At 36.9% G+C, this 22,913-nt stretch overlaps 1 protein-coding gene across 1 annotated transcript in view; it reads left to right on the forward strand.

The window, feature by feature from the left end:
- The window catches only part of LOC104470993 (cadherin-8-like), a gene marked incomplete at its 3' end in the record, with an annotated part of 95,888 nt that overhangs the window by 38,464 nt on the left and 34,511 nt on the right, over positions 1 to 22,913 (forward strand). Inside the window, exon 3 of the mRNA XM_010086146.1 lies at positions 14,407 to 14,701. Coding sequence (XP_010084448.1) covers positions 14,407 to 14,701 — 295 coding nt within the window. The remainder of the gene's footprint in view (positions 1 to 14,406; positions 14,702 to 22,913) is intronic.

A 22,913-nucleotide genomic window follows, 5' to 3' on the forward strand; every position in this document is an offset into this window, starting at 1 on the left:
GTTTTGCTTTTAAAGCAAATAAGAATTTAATTCTCCTAGAACTCGAGTGCTTCTTCTGAGATGAGTAAGATTTTCCTCTCATGCACAGTTTTGAGAAGTGGGGGAGAAAACATATCGTTGTGTTGCACCAAATAGAAGTTTTTGGAATATCAAAAAAGTTTTTTGGCTAGGCAAAGTATTTTTACTAAGTGAAAAAGAATCTCCTAATACAATAACAAATAAAGTTAATTTAAAAGGAAACTTTTTGTTTACATTTTGAACATAATAAAAAGTTAAATACTTTAAAAGAATGAACGTAATGCATATACAGACATAAAAGGGTTTTGAATGTGAAATAATGTTGAAGCTTTCTGGTCAGGAAATGTTCAGAAAAAATACTGTGTTGGTCTTTTCCTAAATGTGTGTTTGTTTCCTAAATCAACTTTTCAGTAATATGCAGATGAATCATTGAGGAGAGTGGCACGGAATCATTATTCTTGTCCAAAAAAAACTCCAAAATACATGCAGCTGCAAAGGTAAGGCAGCTGTCCTTACGACCTTCAACTACTGGGTTTGTTCTGAACATTGGGCCTCTTTATTCCTGTGACTCTGTTTCCCCATCAGCAGAAAGGGAAGAAAAATTATTTTTCTCTTTGCAATGGTGTGGTGATGCTCATTCAGGTACTGTGGTGATACATTCAGATTGTGGAGCAATGTACATGGTCCCCATGCATTAATAGTTAGATGATGATAATGTTACCTTGATTGCAGAAAGACAAATAAGAGGTTATCTCTGGTTTGTGCAAAGCGCTGAGTGAATTGCCGGTATTCAGGATGTGTCATCACTCTCAGCATTGCACCCCGGGGCTGGATGACACGGTCAGCTCGATGATGACTCTCTTCGCTTGGGCTATCAATACAAAGTGTCACTTCCAGAAGAGAATCAGGCCAGAAGAAATCTTTAGCCACAGGGAATGAGAAGAAATGAGCTTTGGCAGTAAGATTCTAGGCAGAATAAATAAGTGTTCTTAGCAAAGAAATACACTCACTGTTGAATATAATGAGATCCAAATTAGGTATTACTTCTGGAAAAAAAAAAATAAGCTCAGAGGCTTTCTATTGATCTCATGTTCTGTATCCATTCATCTAGCTGTCATCTGCAGCCAAAGAAGCTACTGAAATCTATGTTACCTTTGCAAACAACTTGTGGCCCACCTTTCAGGAATGTAATTCCTTGTATTCTCCTTGCTTTCAACTAGCTGCTGTTATTTTTGCTCATGTAGATTTCTTGGAAGAGCTTCTTCCCATCAAACAATTCCCCTTTCCCTTTGATGGTGAGGGACTCCTTCTCCAGTGTTTTTCCACACAGGCATAAGAATTCAGCTATTGTCAAATCTCATGTAGACAAGAGCAGGGAAAGGAAAGGAAAAAGTATTTATCAAATATAAAAATCTCCAAGTAACCCTTGAAGTTAATAGTATCACAAGCATACATCTATTTTGGAGGGCTTTTTCCTCCTTGCTTTAGGTATTTGTAAGGCTGTGGCTTGTTTGTCTTTTATAACAATAAAAAGACCAACAACGCAAAAAACCACAACCATCTTGTAAACAATAAACTGGCATCTGGAAGTTAAATATTCTCAGCTTCATTTTCTGTGGCAAGACTTAAATTGCCTAACATTCATGTAACTTTTTTCTGTGTGTTTTTTAGGAGCCATATGCTTGGTATTTACTGCCTTTTGTTTCTTCCTGCTTTCCCATTTGTTTACTCTAGATATTTCTATTTCTTGGTTGTTTTCATCCTCCAAATTGGCTAATGTTTGGTTTTTGACTTTCATTACTACTATCCCTTTGGAACTATATTTCAGCAGATAGAAGAAAGCTGAAATATGAGGACTTTTTTTTTTTTTCTTGTGACAATATAGCATAATAAAGTATGGAGGCTTTTTACAGTCTTTTTATATTTTCTCTGTTATCCATCACCTAATCCACATAACCTCTTTCCTTTTTATTGGTAGAGGACAGATGTCAGACTTCTAACTGTTTAACTCTTATATTGAGGCTCTTTTTTAAGGTATTAAAAGTAAATACACTGTATAATACAACTTCACTGCTATCTTCCATTCTGTCTTACAAATTTACATTCTGTTTGGGTCTAGAGAATGGTTGGAATTAATACAGTATTCATCCAAACTGTTAGAATAGGACTGAGTAGAGACTGAACATACTGGCAAACAGCATACAAAGGTTTAAAAATACAATTCAGCCGTAAGAAATCCATGGTATTTGCAGGTCAAGAAGTGGAACTGAATCTTTAAATGGTGATTTGTAGCAATACTTATGCATACTGCAGTTTCCATGAACGTGACTCAGCTCTAAGGGACTGTTCATGACCTATTCGTAACCATTTACAAACATAAGAATTTTTCAGTCTTTCTGGATTCTCTCACAGGCTGGGAACTGTTTGTTAAACCTGCATATCAATAATATATGAAACAAAAGCAGAATACAGAGCTCGCTCAGGGACTCTGCTTTTCTTATGAATTTCTATCCTGCTATAGGAAATGTAAGTGTTGCAGTGACCCAAAATTGCTGTGTGTTTCCTCTGTCTCAGGCTGAGATTGTTTGGATTTTGTGCTGGTTAGAAGGGCAGGGTTACATTCAAGCTAATTATATTCTTAAAAATAACATTTGAGCCTGTTTTCACTATGTCATACTTTCTCATAGCACATCCGGAAAAAGAAAAGGAAACTGGAGAACCCATGGGGTTTCCGTTTAGCCACCTTGGTGGCATTGATGCTGTATAATCAGAAGCAGTTATGCACCAGACTGGAGAAAATTATGGCTCCAAGCATTCTCCTCCTGTGAGCTTCTGTCTTTTTCTAAGAAAAGCTACCTTATTAGTGAAGTTGGCATAGCTGAGACAGGGAACTATGGCCCAGCTGTAAAAATACACAACCTCAGAAAACAATTGTGGTCAGTAGTGAGATATTTAATATGGCTTTGAATTTTCAGTATGCATGGAAAAAAGTCTGGCTTAAATCATGCTGTGATTGTGATTTTTGACTGGACGTAATCCCAATTTGTGTCAAAAAAGTGTTAACATTTGATAAGCCAAGATATGTTTGTTAACTGTATCTGGTTTTGTGTAAGAATATCCATAACAAAACTGACCAGCAGGCACTTATACTGCTAATATTTTCTTGAAGAACATAATGCAGCAGATCATCTTTTCAGTTAACTTTGCCATCAATGTCCATTTACATACCCAATAATCCCATCTCCATAGGCAAACAAATTATTCCATCTCCTATATCCTAAGTAAATGTGAAAAGGAAGCTTTACCGACTAGATAAATAAACTCAAATATTTTGCGTTAGTTCAGGGTTTTGCTATTTTCAACACTTTATTATCTCCCAGTCAGATAATTGTTAATCTCATTATTTATGTAGTTTCTATGGAAGTCAGTTACACCTGATCTATTAGCTACCACAAAAGTAGAAAAAATAGACTTGTAGCCTAGTGGTAAACTCTGAATTTAATTGGGCTATAAATTAGGGAGTCATAATATGAGTTAATAACTAGATGTCACTTTTTTTTTTCTTTTTTTGGGGGGTATCTTTGGTTCTGTATCTTTCTTTATAACTCTTTAAATGTTTCAAACAAAGACTTTTGTTCAGTGTCTCTTGACGTTTGAGAGAGAGACTCCTACTGACTTCCTGGGTCTTATAGCAGATCCTAAAACCATTCACATAAAACCAAAATAATTAAAAAATAATAATTTTAGGACTAGAAATTTATGCTAGAATTCAGCCCCATTTTTTCTATGAGTTTGAGCCATACTGAATCCATAGGTGGTAGTTGGAGAAATTAGCCAATGTCTTAGAAACTCATTTCTAAAATTATGTATTCTGAGTTCAATTTTCCTTGTGTCTCTTTCAGAGCAAGGGAAGGGGAAATAAAGCCATTTGATATTTCACTGTAGACAGAGGACAGTGAAGTTAGCTCAGGGAAGCTTGCAGCACACAGTATAACAGAGCCCTTGTGTCAACAAGGACCTCTGTGTGTTATTGTAATACAAGTAATTAATAATCATTATTTATAGATGAGTACTGACTCTGCAGTTATCAGCTGCCCAGCTAACCAGCTGCCATTTGGTTCTAGCAGTAGAGTTCATTCAGATAATAGAAAAAAAAAAGATATTTGGATTTTGTGTCGTTATTGTATCTAGGGTATGAGTTGGATCATTTAAAAAGCTTCAGTTCTCAATATTGTGCTGCTTTGTCATCTTTTTAAAGTTGTTTGGGTTTGGTTTTTTTTCTTCCTCTTTTGGTTTTTTTCTGAGCCTTTCCAGTAGGCACCTGAACTCATTTTATTAGAGAAACCTCAGCAGAGTCCTTGGAGATCTTCAAGGATCTCCCTTATGCAGCTGTTTCCCTCCTTTGCTGTTCCTTTTGTGGCCATGACATTCTCCAGTGGGCAACCTAATAACTAGTTAGTTGGAGGAGCAGGAATACGTGTCTCATTTGAAAAGAGGTCCTGAGAAATCATGATATGTTTCTTTGCCTCTTAGCTTCAGTCCGGTGTGTATTGTGTATCTTCTCTGCTACTCACGACCCCAAAAGGTGTTAGTGCAGGTTAGCTGGTCGCCCGTCCTTTCCAAGAATGTCCACACAGAGAAATGCAAAGAACAGCTGAATGGGGAAGAGGACCATATGGGGGTCTGGCTGTTCTGTGCTCACAGGGTGATATGAACACTACCAAGCTTGTGTGGGTAGAGAAAACTGACAGTGATTCAACCATCATTAAATTAGTGCAGATGTCTCCCGCAGCCTCCCACAGTAGTTTTCACCATGAGCTCAGACGATTTGGATAAAGGTCTAGACTAAATCATTGCTAAGTCTGTATGGATTCTGGCTGTTTTGGGATTGACATATGTTATACACTTACAGCTTTTGTGAGACTAATTTGTATGCAATTTGTCTGTATTCATGCTGAGCCAGAGTTTCTTTTTTGATGGGACGTGGACCCCAAATTTTGGATGTTTGGAATCGCGGGTAGGCTAGGTGTTTACAGCAAATGACATAAATACTCCAAACAGTGCCCACACTTACAATCATAGCACTGCTATTTTTCCCCCCTTGGAAACAGGTCAGGTTATCTGATGTGCCAAAAAAAGTGATAATTGTCACTGAGACTTTAGTCTCCATATGTACTGAGAAGGGGGCTGCAGGACTCAACACAAGGTGCTAGAGAATCAGACGTAATACATTGCTAAATATCAGACACTGCTGGAGTGGGCACAGTTGTTTATTTCTGCGTGGTTAATATTGTCTATGTGTAACGGTTTGTAGTCTTTCCTCCTCTGCCAGTTCTTCCAGAAAAGCATTAACAAAGGCAAAAGCTATGATCTAGCTCTAGTGGTTTAAAAAATATTTCAGATTTCATGGTATTGCAAATTGATTGCATTATGAGAGACATAACCTTTGCAAGTGGGTTTGTAAGAAATTCACAGGAACACGTGACTTGGTGGAAATGCATGGGAAATTACATTAGGGAGCTTTGAAAACTGCACAAGTGATGTGGCAAATAATTTATTGTGAAACTGCATGAAATCATAATAACTAGTTTCAACCAGGTTCTTCTGAATAACCTACAATTCTGCATGAGTTATCCCTAATAAACATCTAACTGCAAGAAAATGGGGAAAAATAATCAAATTATCCTCATGTTATAGCTGTTTATTCTGATGTATGACACTGTTCCTGTGTAACTACAAACATAGTAACTCAGAAGAACTAATGTTTTGTTTGATGTCTTATAAGGAATTTGCTGTGTAGCATTTCTTAGCTGTGTTCATTTTCACATTCTAAGTAACTCGAAAAATATTTTGAGTAAGAAAAAATCTATACTGTATCCATGTGCACAGGTCACAGGTTAGTGTAAACACACTAAAAAATAAGGTATATTATCACATGTAAACAGATAGTTTATAAGATAATCAATATGTAAGTACTAGCAATTTAATTTTTCAGTTCTCTATTTCACTCAGTTACCTTCTCAACAGTTTCCAGGTTTAGCTCAGAACTGGCTGCATAGCTGATGTTTGTATTTCTGCACTGTGGATGTGTTTAACAGCCAATTGCTAGAAAAGAGCTTTCTATTTGCACTGCCAGCTTTACACGTTATGTGGTTTTAGACGGTACTGACTTCCTTATTTCAGATACTGAAATATGCTAAGCAGTCATCTTAAGTTTGAAAAATTACCTTCAAAAAAGGTGTTTTAATGATTTCAGGTTTTTTTATTAAATATTATTAAATAACAGGACGAATTAGATAACAGAGTGCATTCTGCATGGATTTGAAATTGTTCTATTAAGCAGGAAGACAGGTTAAATATATTGTCACTGGGATCATCCTAATCATTGTGAGCAGAGCATGATCAGAAGCCAGGGTGGTGAAAGCAGCTGAAAGCAGAGCCTGGAAGGATTGTAAAATCATGACAACTTAAATATGCTTAAATAAATAGAAATATCCTGTCACCTTTGACCACGCTGGCCTGTTGTACTTTTTTTCTGGCTTCACTGATCGAGGCTATAGCTTGTCTAGTTTGACAGATTTTGTGAGCAGCCTTCAAATTACTGCTGTGGGTATGTAGTGATTAACTTTTTTATTCCTCTTCTGCAATTCTAAGAGTATGTATTATAAGATATTGCTCTGACATTCACTTGAGGAAATCATTTGAAAAACACAAAGAGGTCTTAGCGCTCAAGTGCAATGTACTCTGTGCCTGAGAATGAAGCCTAGCGAGTTATAATAAGCTTTTAAAGAGGAAAGAAAAAATACAGCTCAAACAACATGGAAGAAAAGCTCAGAACAGTGTGAATAAGATGATGATGATTAAAGGAACAAAAGAGGTGGATTTGGTGTATAGGAACTGCCAAACTTCTGACTAGCGCATTGAATGGGAAATTCCCATGGCTTATGGTTTTTTACAGCCTCCCCTGTCTTTAGTCTATATTCTGGAAGGAGCGGCAAGGCGGACCCTGCTGGCAGTAGAAATTGACAGGCAAAAGGGAACAATCTTCTGAAGTTATGTTTGGAGACTTCACACAATCTTACAGGTAGTAGAAACTACAGCTTAGTTTGTGTCCAAGACTGACAAGATGGAGGAGGTAGTAAATGGCTTTGCTGCTGTTTCACTGACTTGGGAAAAGAGTGGCAAGTGCAGGAGGCACTGTTAATTGTAACGCCTGAAGCACTGGAATTGTTAATGTAAGTGCTTGACCTCAAACAGTAGGAGATGGCAGACAGATAGGGCTTTTTCCCTATAAAGACACAGAAGAGGGAATATGTTTTACAAGACTGAAACTGCATGCCATTTTTGAGGCTTTCTCTACCCAGTTTTCAGATCTCCTGTGGTGAACCACAGTAGACTAGAGATGAAATAATAGAGAAGTAAATGAGATGGGAAAGGATTCCTCTTTGGCACTATGACACAATTTCATTGCGTGCTTCCAAGTATCAGAAACAGTTGGATTAAAACAATCAAGACCTTTTTACAGGAGTGGTGTCTGCTGGAACACAAGAAAGGAACAGCAGCCTGGGTTCAGAAATAGTTACATGAACTCCAAGCTAGGCAGAAAGCCAACTACAAAAAGGTGCCAGCCATCTGAGGCCACTTGACACAGGACACTTGGGCGTTAAATAGCTGCAGAAAGCAGTGAGTAAACGCGGCAGTCCAAGCTGCGATGGGGCACAGGTCATATGTGGTGGGGGCGTTCTCAGGACAGAAGGGAAGACAGATGGTATTCCCAAATGGAAAGGGCCAAGGCCAGAGCTAGGAAAACAGAAAGCTTTAGCTATCATCTGGCTTAACATAAGGATTCAGAAGCAGCAAGGTATATAAGAAATATAGATAGAAAAATCAACCTGAGACCATGCTTTGTAATGAAGACAGCAAAGAATAGAAACAAATTACCTTGTCTGTGTTGCCATCACAACCACTGAAAATGAATATGTGATTGTGGATTTGGGGAAGACTTTGCATCTAGGGGCATGGTTTCCTCCCTCTTATGGAGTTCCCCTGGCAGGGGGAGCAACTTCTGCAAAACAACACTGGGAATACATAACAATTGTAATTAAAAATTAATACTGTGATTAACTGGAGGTAAATGTGTAGAGCTGATAAAGAATGGCTTGGGTAGTGCTACAGTCTGGATGTTTTTTTCTAATATGGATCTTTGTGAGACCAAACATGGGCTCATCTTTTCCTCTGTTCCTCCAATCAGTAAAAACAACCATAGCTATCTCTTTTCTCCCAAGGCTTTGAGCAAAATTAGATACTAAAAATTATTAATTCAGCCTGGTAAGGAAGGTGATACATGACATGTATGGAAAGGACCAATAGTGCTCTGTCCAGGAAGGGCTTGGATCAAGATTCAGTCACATTGCTGAGCTCTTTTCTTGCATCAGTTGGTCATAATCAGTGAACGAGAACAAACAGATTGTTAGATCCCCATCCTGTCTCCGGTTCTTAACAACAGTTCACTCTAGTGTGTTGTAAGATAATACCAAAAGGTAAGCAATGAAAAGCAGTTTGTGCACAGTTACAATATGAACATAAACAGAAACAAAATTAGCAAATCAAATAGAATAAAAAAGCAGTAGCAAAGAATAAACAGAAACATAAAAGAAGCCATCTGGAATCAAAGATACTCAAGTGACATGGTAGGAAACTGAGGCAGACAAAAGCAGAGATTACACTCTTAAATGAAAGTGTTAGATATTATTTCTTTAATTCTCTTTGAATGTGGTTATGAAACTGCAGCTGAGAAGTGTGAGCAGTAATGTCTTTTGTCATTTACTCCAGAGGCTTCAAGTTACATGATTCTCATCTCTTAAATGAAACCTTTGTCATCCATGGACATGTCTGTTTCCTTTCTGAAAGTGTTCCAAGTACTGACATTATGTCAGGTACATCAAGTATGTGCCCCAATTTGTCATTACCCTGACTAATAATGCAGAATATTTGGTTCCCCATTGTGCAGCTATAATTCCTGTTACTAAAGATGGGATCAGCCTGTCCATGGAGAAAATGAAAGATTCTATTAAATTGAAATTATGTTCACTTTATTAATTCTGCATTGTGTGCAGAATTGAATCTATCTATAATAGTTAATTATGAATTTTTTTTTTAAATGTGGGTCATCAATAAATGTGCTCGTTGTCCATTATGTGTCAGAGCACATCAACAATACACACAAAAACCTTCTGTAACACCTAATGATGCTCATATTTTTGAAAAAAAAACCCTGCAAAGTCACATTATAAAGAAACACATGACGAGTAAGATGCATTACAGTTTTTGAAAGCATCAGTATATATAAATGATTGTAAAAGTTGATAAAATCCTTCCATACTTTTGCAGAATGAGCTAGAACTTCTTAGAACCCAGCAGTTTTGGAAGAGTCATAAAAGATGAGAATTCTGTCTCTGAGTTCATTAAATGGAGTGTGTCTCATAAATGAAGAATTTTATTGCAAGGCACAGGTACAAAAATAGAAGAACCTGAAGCACTAGGATAGTGTTGGTGTGTTGTGTAGCCTGAGGTGAAAACCTGTGCTGCAATAGTTAATCCCCTAAAAAAGATTCCAGAGTTAGGAAGGAGAAGAATGATGCAAATTTTAAAATGAAGTTTTAAGGGCAGATTATGTCTTTTCCCTTGAAACAAGTAAGGGGTAATTCCTTTGTAATTACACGAGGATGAATTAATTACTTTCTAAAAAACTCAAATCAAAACTTGACTACATAATGCCTTCTTCTCTTTTCTTAATTAAAAATGACCTGGAGCATTTTCATAATATGTAGATTTTTCACCTCTTGTGAATTATTCATATATTTGTGCTTTTTTACTAATATGAGGAAATTGGGGTTACAAATCCTCCCTTCGATGATGCATCTCATCAAGGGCTAGCCTGTATCAAGTTGTGCATCAACAAACACCCGGAGAGGACTCAAAGTGCCCAATCCTACTACAAGGGCCACTCAACAGCTTTCTACTAATTCTGGGTATGGACCAGACTTTCCTGATGGTGAACGCATGGCTTGAACATGAAATTTGTTGTGCTGAGCAAGCTGTTGTTTTGACTGCCGTTGATTTGCCAGGTAGCTGGCTGAGAGCAGGTGAGACAGTTTCCATCTGCAGAAGAGACTCGTGAATCTCTCTGTGTACTCAGAACTGCAAAAGAACTTCACGAGCCTAGCCTGGAGTTTCTGCAGCCTTCATCCATACATTGGCTGCATCCATAGTTTTGAACCAAGTATTTGTTATGAAATTGTGGTTAAAATATGATAAACAAACATCTGTGGAATAGGAGAATTTAATATCACTAACATGCTCATGTATTAGTTTTTTACTGCAGAGTAGTACTTTTACATCTACAGAATATAGAGGCTCTTTGAATAAGTTTCATCTATACAATTTCTCTTGCATTGATTGTAATTATGCATGTTTGTAATGTATGTATGGGGGAGACTATAAATATATGTTATATATTTGAATAGTGTGTTGGCAATACTTTTATGCATTCATTATTCATGTAAATAATACTAGTTTTGTGGGAGTATGCTGTGTGCTGTTACTATTTATACTGGCTTCATTGTCATCTGGTTATAACACAGAATAGCAAAGTAATTAATAATTATTAGAAAGTGTGGTGTTCAGAGGGTTCATTTTGAACAAAGTTCATTTTCTAGGGCTGGGACTGTACTGAGGCTACATGGGAGCCACTGGCAGGGTGTTAGCACAGGGCATCTGCATGGCCATTCATCCAGGCGTGAACTGGGCGATGGGGTTGCATCTACTACTTTAAGGGAGAGAGATGTTTGAATTGACAGTCTCACAGGCAAGACAGTGACGGAGGAAGATTTCACTTCCTCTGAAGTCTAATTAACTGAATCTCACATAAAGGAGGTTAGTTTGACTCATTCTGAACATGATTAAGTTTTCCAGTAAACATGCTTCTTTGTTTGTTTTGGGATGCTGTCTGGTAGTAGGACATAAGAGCTGGCTATAGGTGTCTCCTTTTTAAAATAGAAGTTCTTACAATTCTTGTTACTGTTCTGAACAGTGAGAGGTCAGCTTTCAAGCATGGGCACAACAAATAAAGCTATAGGTATGGAAAGCAGTTTCACATTTACAACATTTGTGAGGTTTTTTCAGCAGAAACTGATATTCATTTATCGTATTCATTATGCCTCTCTGTCATTCACCTAGACCCCGTATAATTATGTGTTTAATGATCTTTAACCTTCACACGAACACAGCTTGCTGAAGCTCGACAATTGCTGTAAATTATCATTCACATCTGGTAGAAGAGAGGAAATACTACTTGGAAAAAAATATTATGCTTTGTGGGTTAGAATTTCACTTCAGTTCTGTGATTTAACTTTATAAGTAGGTGATGATGTTTTAATCCTAAATCCAAACAATTAAATTATTTTGGAGAAATGGCTCTTCCCTAGATCATTTGTTATAATATTTTGATATTATAGTGTAAGAACTTCAAAACCTAGAAAAGATATTTTAATCTGTCAGCTTGGATACTTATCATAAAAAGCATATATGATTTCAGTAAGTGCCATATTTATGGCTTGTTTTTTATTAGAAACTGAAAAAAATTTCCTATCCTTTTTGTCACTATTAATCTTTGGGTAAAAAAATGATCTGCTAATCAGACTTTCTTTCAGCTTTAAGATTCTGAAATGTTTCTAGCTCTTCCTTTTTTTGTTTAATGTTTAGTCCTTCATTTTATAGTGTTTCAAATAGCAACATATGTTTCTTTCTTTTGATGCAAAGGACTTTAACTTATTAGAAGAAATAATTAACAATAATCACCAACTTTTTTCATTTTAACTGTTGGTATCTTACTGGCACTGCAAAGGTTTCATAGCTCTACATTAATTTATACTAGAACTGTTTTATGAACCATAACTTCTGTTGGATAATATGGGTAAAACTTACACCAGAGATTATGCCAAAAGCCTCTCTTACTTGTTAGCAAATTGGAGAATCTTTGAGCGTTCTCAAATATCTGTGTGGGATATCTAGTTCATCTAGCCAGTGCCGCCTTAGAAATTCAGATTGTGGTTTCTCACTGTAAGGCTCTGTGTAGCTGGGTGAACTGAGATGGTCCCAATTGCTGTGCTGGGTTGCGTGTATCCAGGCAATGCTTCGACATGACACCACTGTAATTCAGCTATGAATGTTCTGCCAAAACCTTCATATGCAATGTTAATAACGTAGAGGTTTTGTTTAGGGATTAAATAGATGCTTAAAGTATAAATTATCTGTTTAAAACACAAACAGATTCTTGATTGATCTTGACAAGCCTTGGGACCCTGAAAATAATTTATGTTGCTGACACCTAGATTGAGTATAATCCTGCTTATAAGGACAATGATTTTTAAGAGGAAAAAAAAAATGCATTAATGTGTCTCACTGAGCAGAAAAAAACTGCAGTACAAACAAACAGGAAAGTGCTGTTAACAAGTTAACATGACATAAATTATGTTGATTGTTCTCAAGTAAAAACTGATGGCAACTACAAAAAAAAAATTGAGTTTTTGGAAAAAGGACTCAGCTATCACTTGATGTCTTTGTGTATGGTCACCTGGGTTGGGTAGGAAGCGTGAACTGGACCGAGTCACGCATATTCATAGACAGTTAATGTGCTCTTAAAAAGTTTCTAAAACAATGGTGTGGTAATGGCTGATGTGGTAATAATGTACTAAAGCTCCCAGCAAAACACAGAGGGATGAAGTTACACATCTTCTGGTCGGTGGGAGTTCTGCTACCAGAGAATCCACCGGTGGCCCAGGATTTTGTCCATATTAAAAAAAAAAACAGATCAACTGGAAAATCAGACGTGACTGCCACTGTCCACTCTGCTCATTGCAAGAATTCCAGATTCCTTTTTGTAAGGTGCTGTTAACAAGTTTTCTAAGCTCTTCTTCCTGAACAGCTAATTTGCAGATAGAACTGCATGTGACCAATTGTCTGCTGAAGAACCTGCAGAGCCTACTTGTGGTAGGACATAAAACTCTACTTGTGCCATGGCTGTAGCCACTGTTACCAGGCTTTTTTTCCACACCTGTTTTAACATCCTAATACAGGTTCCTATATCAACAGACAATGCTGCGTGGCCCTAGCAACCACTGCTATCAACTGAAGAGTAAAATGCATAACCAGCAACAATGTCTGTTGAGCCCTCTGCACAAAAATGAGCAAACGAGGATAAGTCTGGTAATAGCTGTTGTAACTCATGTTCCAGCTGTCCCGAACAGGTTGTACATGTTTGCTTCAGACTATCTTTTGTGACGCAGAGAAAAATAATAATGCAAGTTACATTTTTAATGATGTTATTCAATTCTTATTGTTCATGTTGAGTGTGTTAGATTTAATAGCAAATAGGATTTAAAGCACTGTTACTGTATATTTAAGTTGTTATCCTGTATTTTTGAATGTGTTGACACTAATACATATGGTCGACCAATTGGTGCGCTCGCCCTCGCAAGTTAAAAATTATTGGAGATGACCTGATATTTAGTACTTGGCTCTGAGCCTACAGAAAATCTATGGAAGTCCTTTGTCTCCAGTGTTCTTTGGTTCAGGCTTTTAATTAACAAAAAAAAAAAAAAAATCAAAGTAAAGAAGAAAACCATACTCTTTCAGGTTATTATCATCTGATCTTGTTTTTTGAAAAGTGCAATCTAAATATTATTTTTTCTAATGGGGCATTGAGGAGAATGGGAAGATGTGTGTAAGGGTTCTTCTAATGTTTCGGAAAACATGCTTTAACAAAGCTTTTTTTCCAGGGAAGTACTTTTAGAATAAAGATGTTGGAACCTTTTAAGTTCTGCTAACAGCTGAGTTATGATACAATTCTAAATTGCTGTGAATGCTGTCCGGTACAATGTCTACATAGATGCCAGTGCTTAGCCATTTTCAGACACCTGAAAATAAGCTGAAAGGAATTACTAAAAATACAAAACTAGAATGAAGTATATAATATTGTTAATACTTCATTCACCCTTTGATCTAATAAGGACATTCTGTGCTAGTTCATTTTGGCTGATAATAGTTCTGAAGACATTTACATTTTAGAATGGATTTAAAATATATATAACAGCTGCCTTTTAAATAGAAAGTCTAATTATGCCTATGATTACATCCACTTTTGATTAGTATGCATACAAATCCCTACTCTCCCTATATATTCAAGCTGAGATATGGATCACTGGTGCTAAGATTAAAGTACAAAAGAATAGCTTGACAAAATGTATGGTTAGACCAATGTAAAAAAAAAAAAAAGTGTGGGTGTAATTTTTGTCTCTAAAATACTTTTTTTTTTTTTTTTCCTTTTAGTTACACACAGACCTGGATCCTGGCAGCAGCAAAATCAAGTACATTCTGTCAGGAGATGGAGCTGGAACAATCTTCGTGATCAATGACAAGACTGGAGACATTCATGCAATGAAAAGGCTTGACCGCGAGGAAAAAGCTGAATACACTCTAACGGCTCAAGCAGTCGACAGGGACACAAACAAACCTCTGGAGCCTCCTTCAGAATTCATTATTAAGGTTCAAGACATCAATGACAATGCCCCAGAGTTTGTTGATGGTCCATATCATGCCACGGTTCCAGAAATGTCTGTTGTAGGTATGTAAGTCTAAGCATCAATGAACTCACAGATTAAACTCTGCCAGTATGCCATTGAGTTGTTGATGAATAATAAGATATTTATTATGTTGTTAGCATTAATTTGCATATTTTCAAATCTCTTCTTGGCCAAAGCTTTCATCTGCAGCACAATAGTTGAGTCCCTTAGTAGTAAGGAAACGACTAACAGATGTATTAATGTGTCTTTCTTTATCCAACAGCACTTTAATGGGCTAAATTTATATTCCCCTTATGATGCTGTAGTTGGAGTATTGTTATTGAGAAGGATTTATCAAGATTTGTTCCAACATGACACTCTAATCCTATTGATATTTTGTTGATGTTTAATTATCTGTTTGTGTATTTTCATACACAGATGTAGCACTTGCAGTATGTTGATGCATACTTATTTGTTTTCCTCTAAGTGCAACTGTAATCAGCCAAAAATATTGGAATGAAAGATGCCGTGTCTGGGAATTGATGGGTAGACCCTAGAGTCGACTTAACCAATTAGCCATAGGGTTTGTGTAGAAGATGGCAGGGAAAAACAGAGAAAGCTGTGGAAAAAGATGGTGAAAAGGGAAATTAACTGTGTGAAAGGGGAGAAAAAGAAACGAGTATGAAATAATCTTCTTAATAAGTTTTACTTATATTTATTCGTTTTGTCAGATTAGTGTGGATCTATTTCATCATGGACTAATATATTAGTTTGGTGTTTTTTTGCATAGTTTTTCCCTTGTTCTGTATTTGCAAATGTATAGGTCTGTACATAGTTATGTACTCAGGTCCTCGGTCCCTACTGATATACACATATCCAATGCTGGTTTTCTTTAGCTGTCACTAAAGCAAAAGGGAAGTAAACCCATCAAATCAAGAGAGTCAGTTTCAGGGTAATATAAGAATTCAATACAAGGAAAGACATAAAAATCTGCTCATGAAATGCAGAGTAAATTCTAATGTTTTCTAGCATTATGTTGAAGATAATATGCTTTTCAGCAATTTCACTGCATCTGTCAAAGCAAGATAATTGAAGGAGTGCCAAGGCACTTTGTAAAGTAAAGCAGCATCGTATCAAAAAGTTTTGAAAACACCATTCTGTCTTAGTTAAAAAGAGGAGGAATGTGAGGAGCCAGAACCATCCTCTCACTCGCATTCAGTACAATGAGTTGTACCAAGTCATTTTCAAATGGAAGTATGGTGTGCTGACTAGACGGTGATACCTGAGGCTTCATTTTTTTTATCAACGCTTCTCCAAAAGATTTTCATATCTTGGTTGCATTGAATTGCTTGTGCTGAAATTGATATGTGAATTTTCAAGCCTGCATGTCAGGTTTTTTACCAAAACATAGGTTTAATTTGTTAAGTTACTTTTAATTATACAGCAGCACAAACATAATATGGACCTGCTTTCAGAAGATATATTTGCCAAGCTCTAGGCAAGAAAATGGCTTAATTAAATAAAATAAAGTTAAAAAAAGAAAAGGAAGAAAAAAAGAAGAAAGTAGGAGAAGGAGGAAGGGAAATTGCAGGCAGTTAATCCTGATATGAATGTGACTTGTTTGGTATTCTAGGAAAAAAGAAAATGAAGATATATGCAGACAGGAAAAGATGATTTCTGGTCACAAAAGCTAGTATCAGAATAATTTATATCTGTGCGTGTGAGCAATATTTATAGTCCTTAATAAAAACGTGGCCCCTGTCCAAGGAGTGTTCACTGAAAATATGATGAGGAAAAAAAACCCAAAACTTTAAAAGGAAACTAGTCAGAAAATCAGATGAATAAAAATCTAGGGAATTGGTTAACGTGAGATTTAGAAGATGGTAAAAGTGCAATAAGAGTAAGAGAATAAAAGGTAACACATTAACGAAAGAGAGGGAAGGTGAAATAATGGAGAAAAGTGTTAAGGTGAAAGAGGAGGGAAGAACATAAAGGAAGGTTATGAGAGATGAATTAAGAGATAAAACTTTATCTGGGGAAATCTTATAGTAGAAGATTATCCAGGCATTGGTCATTTCTTCTACGTAAGTGTCAGTTTAGGGAACAGTGAAAGGGACTGGCTTTTGGTGGATGTTATTTGACCTGTTTCCTCTACCATGGTGAGGGAAAAAAAACAGTTCTTCCCTGAAGTGCCTCTGAAATCATGTTGTTCCACATTTTTACGTATTCTTAAGCTGCACGGAAGAGTTTTGTCCAAACGAGTTTATTCTAACAACACAACTATAGGTAGAAACTTGTTACAGACTATCTCAGAGGTCTACCATTTGTTACCTTTATTACTGAAACTGTGCCAGTTTTGCACATTTATTCCTTCTGATCCCTGAACTTTGCATATTTTTTGTGTGACACTCCTAGGAGTGCATGTTCTCAAGCAGTTTCTCTAAAGAAGCACAAACATACACTCCTGCTCTTTTGTTGAAAAACAAAACCTAGTTCTCAGCTGCCACTTCAAAACTCAGAGTGTGTTTGCCATTGCATTACATGGGTCATGAGTGACTGTAAAATCTATGCAGCATGCGCAGTCGAGTCTGCATCTTAATCTCTGATGGAACCAAATTTCGAGGCTGGAAAGTTGAAGATGAGAACGTTACCCCTTCACCAGCGCTGCTGTTACTATTTCCTTCTGCCTTCCTATTTTAACCCACAGGTAGCAACATCAAGAGTTGTACTAAATGATGCTCCATAAATTATTTTGACTTTCCTTAAGATTTGTTAGTCCTCTTAAAATTACTTTAACTCCTCTATAATGTTTGTAAGAAAACTCTGTCTCCTTTCAGAGTTCAAGGATTTTATTTTTTTTTTTCCCCACACTAAGAGTATTTCACTTCCATTATCCACTTACTTAATTCCCCTTAAAGAGATCTCCACCCACGGCTAATTTCAGCCTTGACATTTCTACAACACAGTCATTACTAGGCAGTCTTCTTACTCAGGATAGAACCAAGTTCTACTAAACCTCTTCTTACCTCAAAATGCTTATACCAATTCTGATTGTTCTGAAACAGAAGAGGAACTCATGTGCTATATATATCGTACTTATGTAATGAGGGTGCAGTACAAGGCATGTTATTTTTGGACCTCTGTGGATAGCAATGCATAAAATAGAGATGAACGGATTAACCTTTGATTATTCTGTAACATAATGTTAAGGCTCTAACACAATGCAGTTTTTCTAATAGGTGCATCAGGTACTGGTCTTATAGTCCTTGCTGGAAGAGATGCATTATATGAATGTCAGTGATATTTTTGTGTGATTGTCTAGAACGTGACTGGAGCACTATGGGGATGTGAAAACTGCAGCATACGTGAAAACTTTGTGTACGTGGTATGGATGAGTGTGTGTGTGTATGCCAATACATGAGATTATCACACGTATGTGGCCACAATCCAGTATGTTTGGCTTTTATGTTATGAATCAGTGATACCTGGAAAATCTTGCTTCCCTACTAAAACAAAAGAAAAGGATTTGCATGGCTTTCCTCCCACTGCTTGGTTCAAAGACGATTAGTATGACACTGTGTTATCTCCGGTAGGAATGATGCTCACTTTTCAGCTGTCTTCCCAGAACGCACACCCACACACGTACCGAGTGGTGTGTATCGTCACTGTGTTCAGAGTTATTTTGAAAAAATTTATTTCTCTCTTTGAGGCAAGAGAGGAGCACATTCCAGAAAAAGTTTTGAGACCTAAATTTATAATTTATATCTGTATTTTCCCTTATTTCATCCTTGTGTTCCTTTCTTTTATATAGTTCCTATGTAATCTACCGTAGTAAGCCCTGTTCCTCAGCTCCAAAATGATGAATTTGCTTGTGAAAGCTAATAGTGTACATAGAGAAGATGTTCTTTGCTGCAACTGAGCACTTTAATCTTTTAATTCTGATATTAATTTTCTTAAGGAATTAAAGGTCAGAAAAGTGAAATCTATGGAATCACTTCATTGGAACAGTATTGCATTTCACAAATAGGAAATAATTTAATTTGTCTGTAAATCTTCTTTAATCACTTTTAGATGTAAAGGGACACACTGGGAATGAAACCCAGTTAAAACCTTTTAAAAAGAGATACAGCTAAGCTTCTGGGAGGAAGAACCCCATGACTCATTTTTTTTCCCCCCATTTGTCTGTGAGCTCTGTATGGATGGCTGTGATGAAGACAGCATATTATCTAAATGTGTGAGCAATCTTAAAAGATCCACAAGGGTAATTGGAACTAGTCCTGCAGCTTATTTAAAGAAAAGCAAAAAAAAAAAAAAAAATAACATCCCCCCTGCCCCCTGAGTACATTCTGTTTCTGTGTTTCTTTCTCAACTGTGAGGAGATTCATGAATTCCCGGAAAGCCCACTGCAGAGGTGATAATGGGAGCCAAAGTGGATATTGTCTCCCAGCAGTATTATTTCAGGATGTTTTTTTCAGGAGAGGACTGAGGAGTGAAATTTCTTGGTTTTGTTCTTAGTGAAGCCAAGAGTGTTTAGACAGCTAGTGTCATGTTGAAAGACAGAACGACAGAAGTAGAGTGACAAACGTGTTGGTGAAATAAAAAAGGACACAGATGGAAAAAGAACAAAAGCCATAAGGGAAGAGAATTCTCTCATAGTTTGCCTGAGTTAAGGTAAACAGTCAAACTTTAATAATCTCCAGATATTACGAATTTCCCTGACAATCATAAAAAACCCCATAAAATATGCACAGTGGAATTCAGTCTGCCATTCCTCTAGAAATGCTTTTGCCTTTAACACTTGGAAATATTAACAATGTAAAAAAACTTAGAGTAATATTTTTTTATCCTTAAATGCTTCAATGAAAACTATTTACTGGGGGAAAAAGGTCTTTATTGGAAAGGGTTTAGGCTTTCAGTTAGGTCAAAATATCAGTTTCCAGTTTACTTAAGCACATTTACTTAACAGTGCTTTCCTTTGGATCACTTTGCCCTTGATTACACCACTGTAGATAAGAAATCATTCGATCTTTTTTTTTTTTTTAAGCAGAACAGAGTTATTTAGTATAGCCATGTATAGTAGAAGCGCACTGTACACAGCATAGCTTTTCTTTACAGTTCTCCCAAAGACATTAGTTCTCTTCCAGTTACAAATTGTTTGCTAAAGGGCAAAATCTGCTGACTATGAAATCAACATGCAATGTCTGATATGAATAGTGATAAAATAACTTGATAAATTAGAAAGTTGCGGTAAAAACCTGACCTGAAATGTTATCAAGATCAACCACACTGTCTTACTGGTTTTTTTCCAAAGTATTCATTGATTTTTAAGGCACTGAGCATGACTGTTAAATCGATGATAGTTTGTCACAAAACTGTAGAGTAAAAGGACTGTATTACTGGGGTCAACTACAAATTAGCCCAAAGGGTAAATGCAAAGGGAGTGCCAAAGCTGAGGAAAAAACCAGCAGATGTTGTAAAATATGGCAACAATGTAGCAGCTGTTAGAAAATGTATGTCTTCGTGTTGTCTTGTTCATCTACTTGTTCATCTTGTGCATAATCAAATTCACTAGCTGGGGTACTGAAGAGCGTTTTACGTGAGAGATTTATTTAGTGAGTGTGCACTTGTTTAAGATCCTCTGTACATTCTGTGTGACTGAAACATGATTTCAAAAGCCAAGCCATAAGTGACCTTAAGTAATTGATTAGGATATATTCAAAACCAAACAGTCTGCTCCTTAATTTGACTTGTTATTGAGCCTTGAAAAAACGCATTTCTAAGTATGGGGTATTATTTTTGTACTTTGTTTCTCGTGAGGTCTGATTGAAAATGTCATTATCTTTTCATATTGTTCTTAATTTACCATTATGAGCTCGAAGACCATGGATAAAGTTATGATATTGCTCTTTAGGGGTTTGTAATCTGACCCTTTCCTTGCACTGACCTATGTTGTCCTGAGTGTACTAAGGCAGTTCGTTGACTGTATACAAAATTGCTAAAATCAGTGGGATTGCTCAAAGTACTTTGTACAAATGGCAGCGAGTACTTGAATGTTCAGGTTCTGAAGACCTGTCTGGTTCTTAGAAATAAACCCTAAATTACCTGTGGAAAGTATGGAGCTATTAATGTGTGGTGATTTCTTAGACAAAAGCTGCCCTTTTTCCTCTCCATTAACTTAGCAGTTTGTCACAAATTTCCCATTTTTTGCACACATACATTCCCTATGCACCAAGGAACATCGTGCGAATGACACATACTGAAGAAAGACTCGTCAGGAAAAAAGCCATTTGGATGTTTGGATCAGAACTGAAGTTTGATCCATATAGAGGAATACATCTTCCTATGATGTTCCTGTTTCACAGGATGGGAACAGACAGAGCTGTGTGTTGATCATCTGAGGGCAGAGCAGAGGAAATTTTGGCAGTCTTATGTGCATGCTCTTCTAGTCCTATGTAATCTCCAAGAATCTGTCCTGTTGTTTCTCCAGATGATTCTTGTCTCATAGTCACAAACATCTTGTTCTTGCTGCAGTTATTCTGCTTCTGAAATTCTTTGTGGTTGCTTTCATTTGTACATGTCAAACACATCATCGTATTTCTGTTCTGTGACTATATGAAAATAAGTCTTTGACTCAGATTTCTGAAACATCCTCTTTTGGTTACAAGTTGAAATCTACTCTTAGCAAGGATTTTTCATAATTTTCTCAAATTTCAAAATTTGAAGAAAAAAAGATGTTTAAAACGGTGGTAGGGGTTTTTTTTGTTGGCTTTGAAAGCATGCATTTTCATTTTTCCAGACAGCTGTGCTTGTGACATGAGCCCATTTGCTGGCCAGTGGATGGTGCCTAAGTAGAAAACAGACAGATGAGAGGAAACAGACCAAGACAGATTTCTGCCAGACTGAGGGTCTGTGAAATGCCACAGAACTGCACAGGAACATATTGTCCCTTGTCTCAATTGTGGGAAATGTAGACAAGTTCTAACCACAAGGAAGAAAGTTCTAGATGAGAAAATTAAATTCAGTGTGGTAGTATTTGCACAGAAACTTTTATTAGTATATCACTCTGCTAACACAAAAGATTTTGCTTTAGATCACTGGGGACCGATACCCCTCAAACTCTGTTCATTCAGGTGTCCTGCGTTAGACATCTCTTTGAGGGACACACTTGGCACTTGGGAAAATGAGATTCAGATCCAATTCAGAATCCATTTTTTTTTTTTTCTGGCACTGGTCATTCCCCACCTTGCCCTGCATTGGTGCCTCTGTCTTTGTTTAGTTGCTGAATCTGCAGCACTTAACGTTTGTTCATGAATACAGACCAGCCATTGCCTGTGGAGCTGATGTCAATACGGTTTTCTCATGAATCAGCCGGTGGAGTACTGCTGGGCAGCGGATTCAACTGTACCCTTTCCCTGGGGCCCAAATGGTCTCTGCTGCCATATGCTTGCTCCGCAGTGGCCTGAGGGGGCAATATTTCAGAGTCTGCTTTTGCAACCTGGAATACAACAGTTGCTGGCGTTATAGGCTTCGCTACCAAACAAAGCAAGCAGAGCATCAAAGCTGCAAGATTATACAAGCCGCCTTCTGTTTTCACAACAGAAAGCTATAAATGAAAGAATTTCTGCAGTAAACAACCAGGGGTACTTTATTATTTATTTATATTTTTATAGAAAACACCTGAAACTTCCGTCGAAATCAACAAGCCCTACAGTACTTTTTTCTCTGCTTAGAAATATAGTGTACAGTGATCATCCAGTGCTACTGTCTTTGCCTGGGGACCTTGCAGAATGAATGCTGATGAAATAGTCAATTGATTAAAGGCAAGCAGTCTTTCAAAAAGTCCTGAACACAAGAACAGGTATTTCCCACATCTGTTACAAATATCAATATATATAATATAACAGGAAAAGAAAACATAGTTCTTTAAGCCAAACATGAAATGTATTTTAGTGTTCTACTGTTGCCTGTGATGTTACAGGCTGTATTCTAATCCTAACAAACAGCCACCCAGGGGAATTTATGAAGGAATACCTGCAGGCTCTCTAATGGCACCATCTTATAAGTTGTAGCAAGAAAGAACTGCCAACCTTAAAACTGAAAAGGCAGTGTCCTTTCTTATTAGATTCATACAAGCTAAACCTAAGCAGTAGGTAACATCAGCAAGGATAATTGCCAGACAGTTATCTATATCACTAGATCTAAATATGTATTTCTGATGTACAACATTTTTGTTTCCAAAAGATCCTGTTAAAAAGACAGCATCAGAGTTCTAAA

The sequence above is a fragment of the Pterocles gutturalis genome, unplaced genomic scaffold (genome assembly GCF_000699245.1).
Source record: "Pterocles gutturalis isolate BGI_N339 unplaced genomic scaffold, ASM69924v1 scaffold49550, whole genome shotgun sequence".
NCBI lineage: Eukaryota > Metazoa > Chordata > Aves > Pterocliformes > Pteroclidae > Pterocles > Pterocles gutturalis.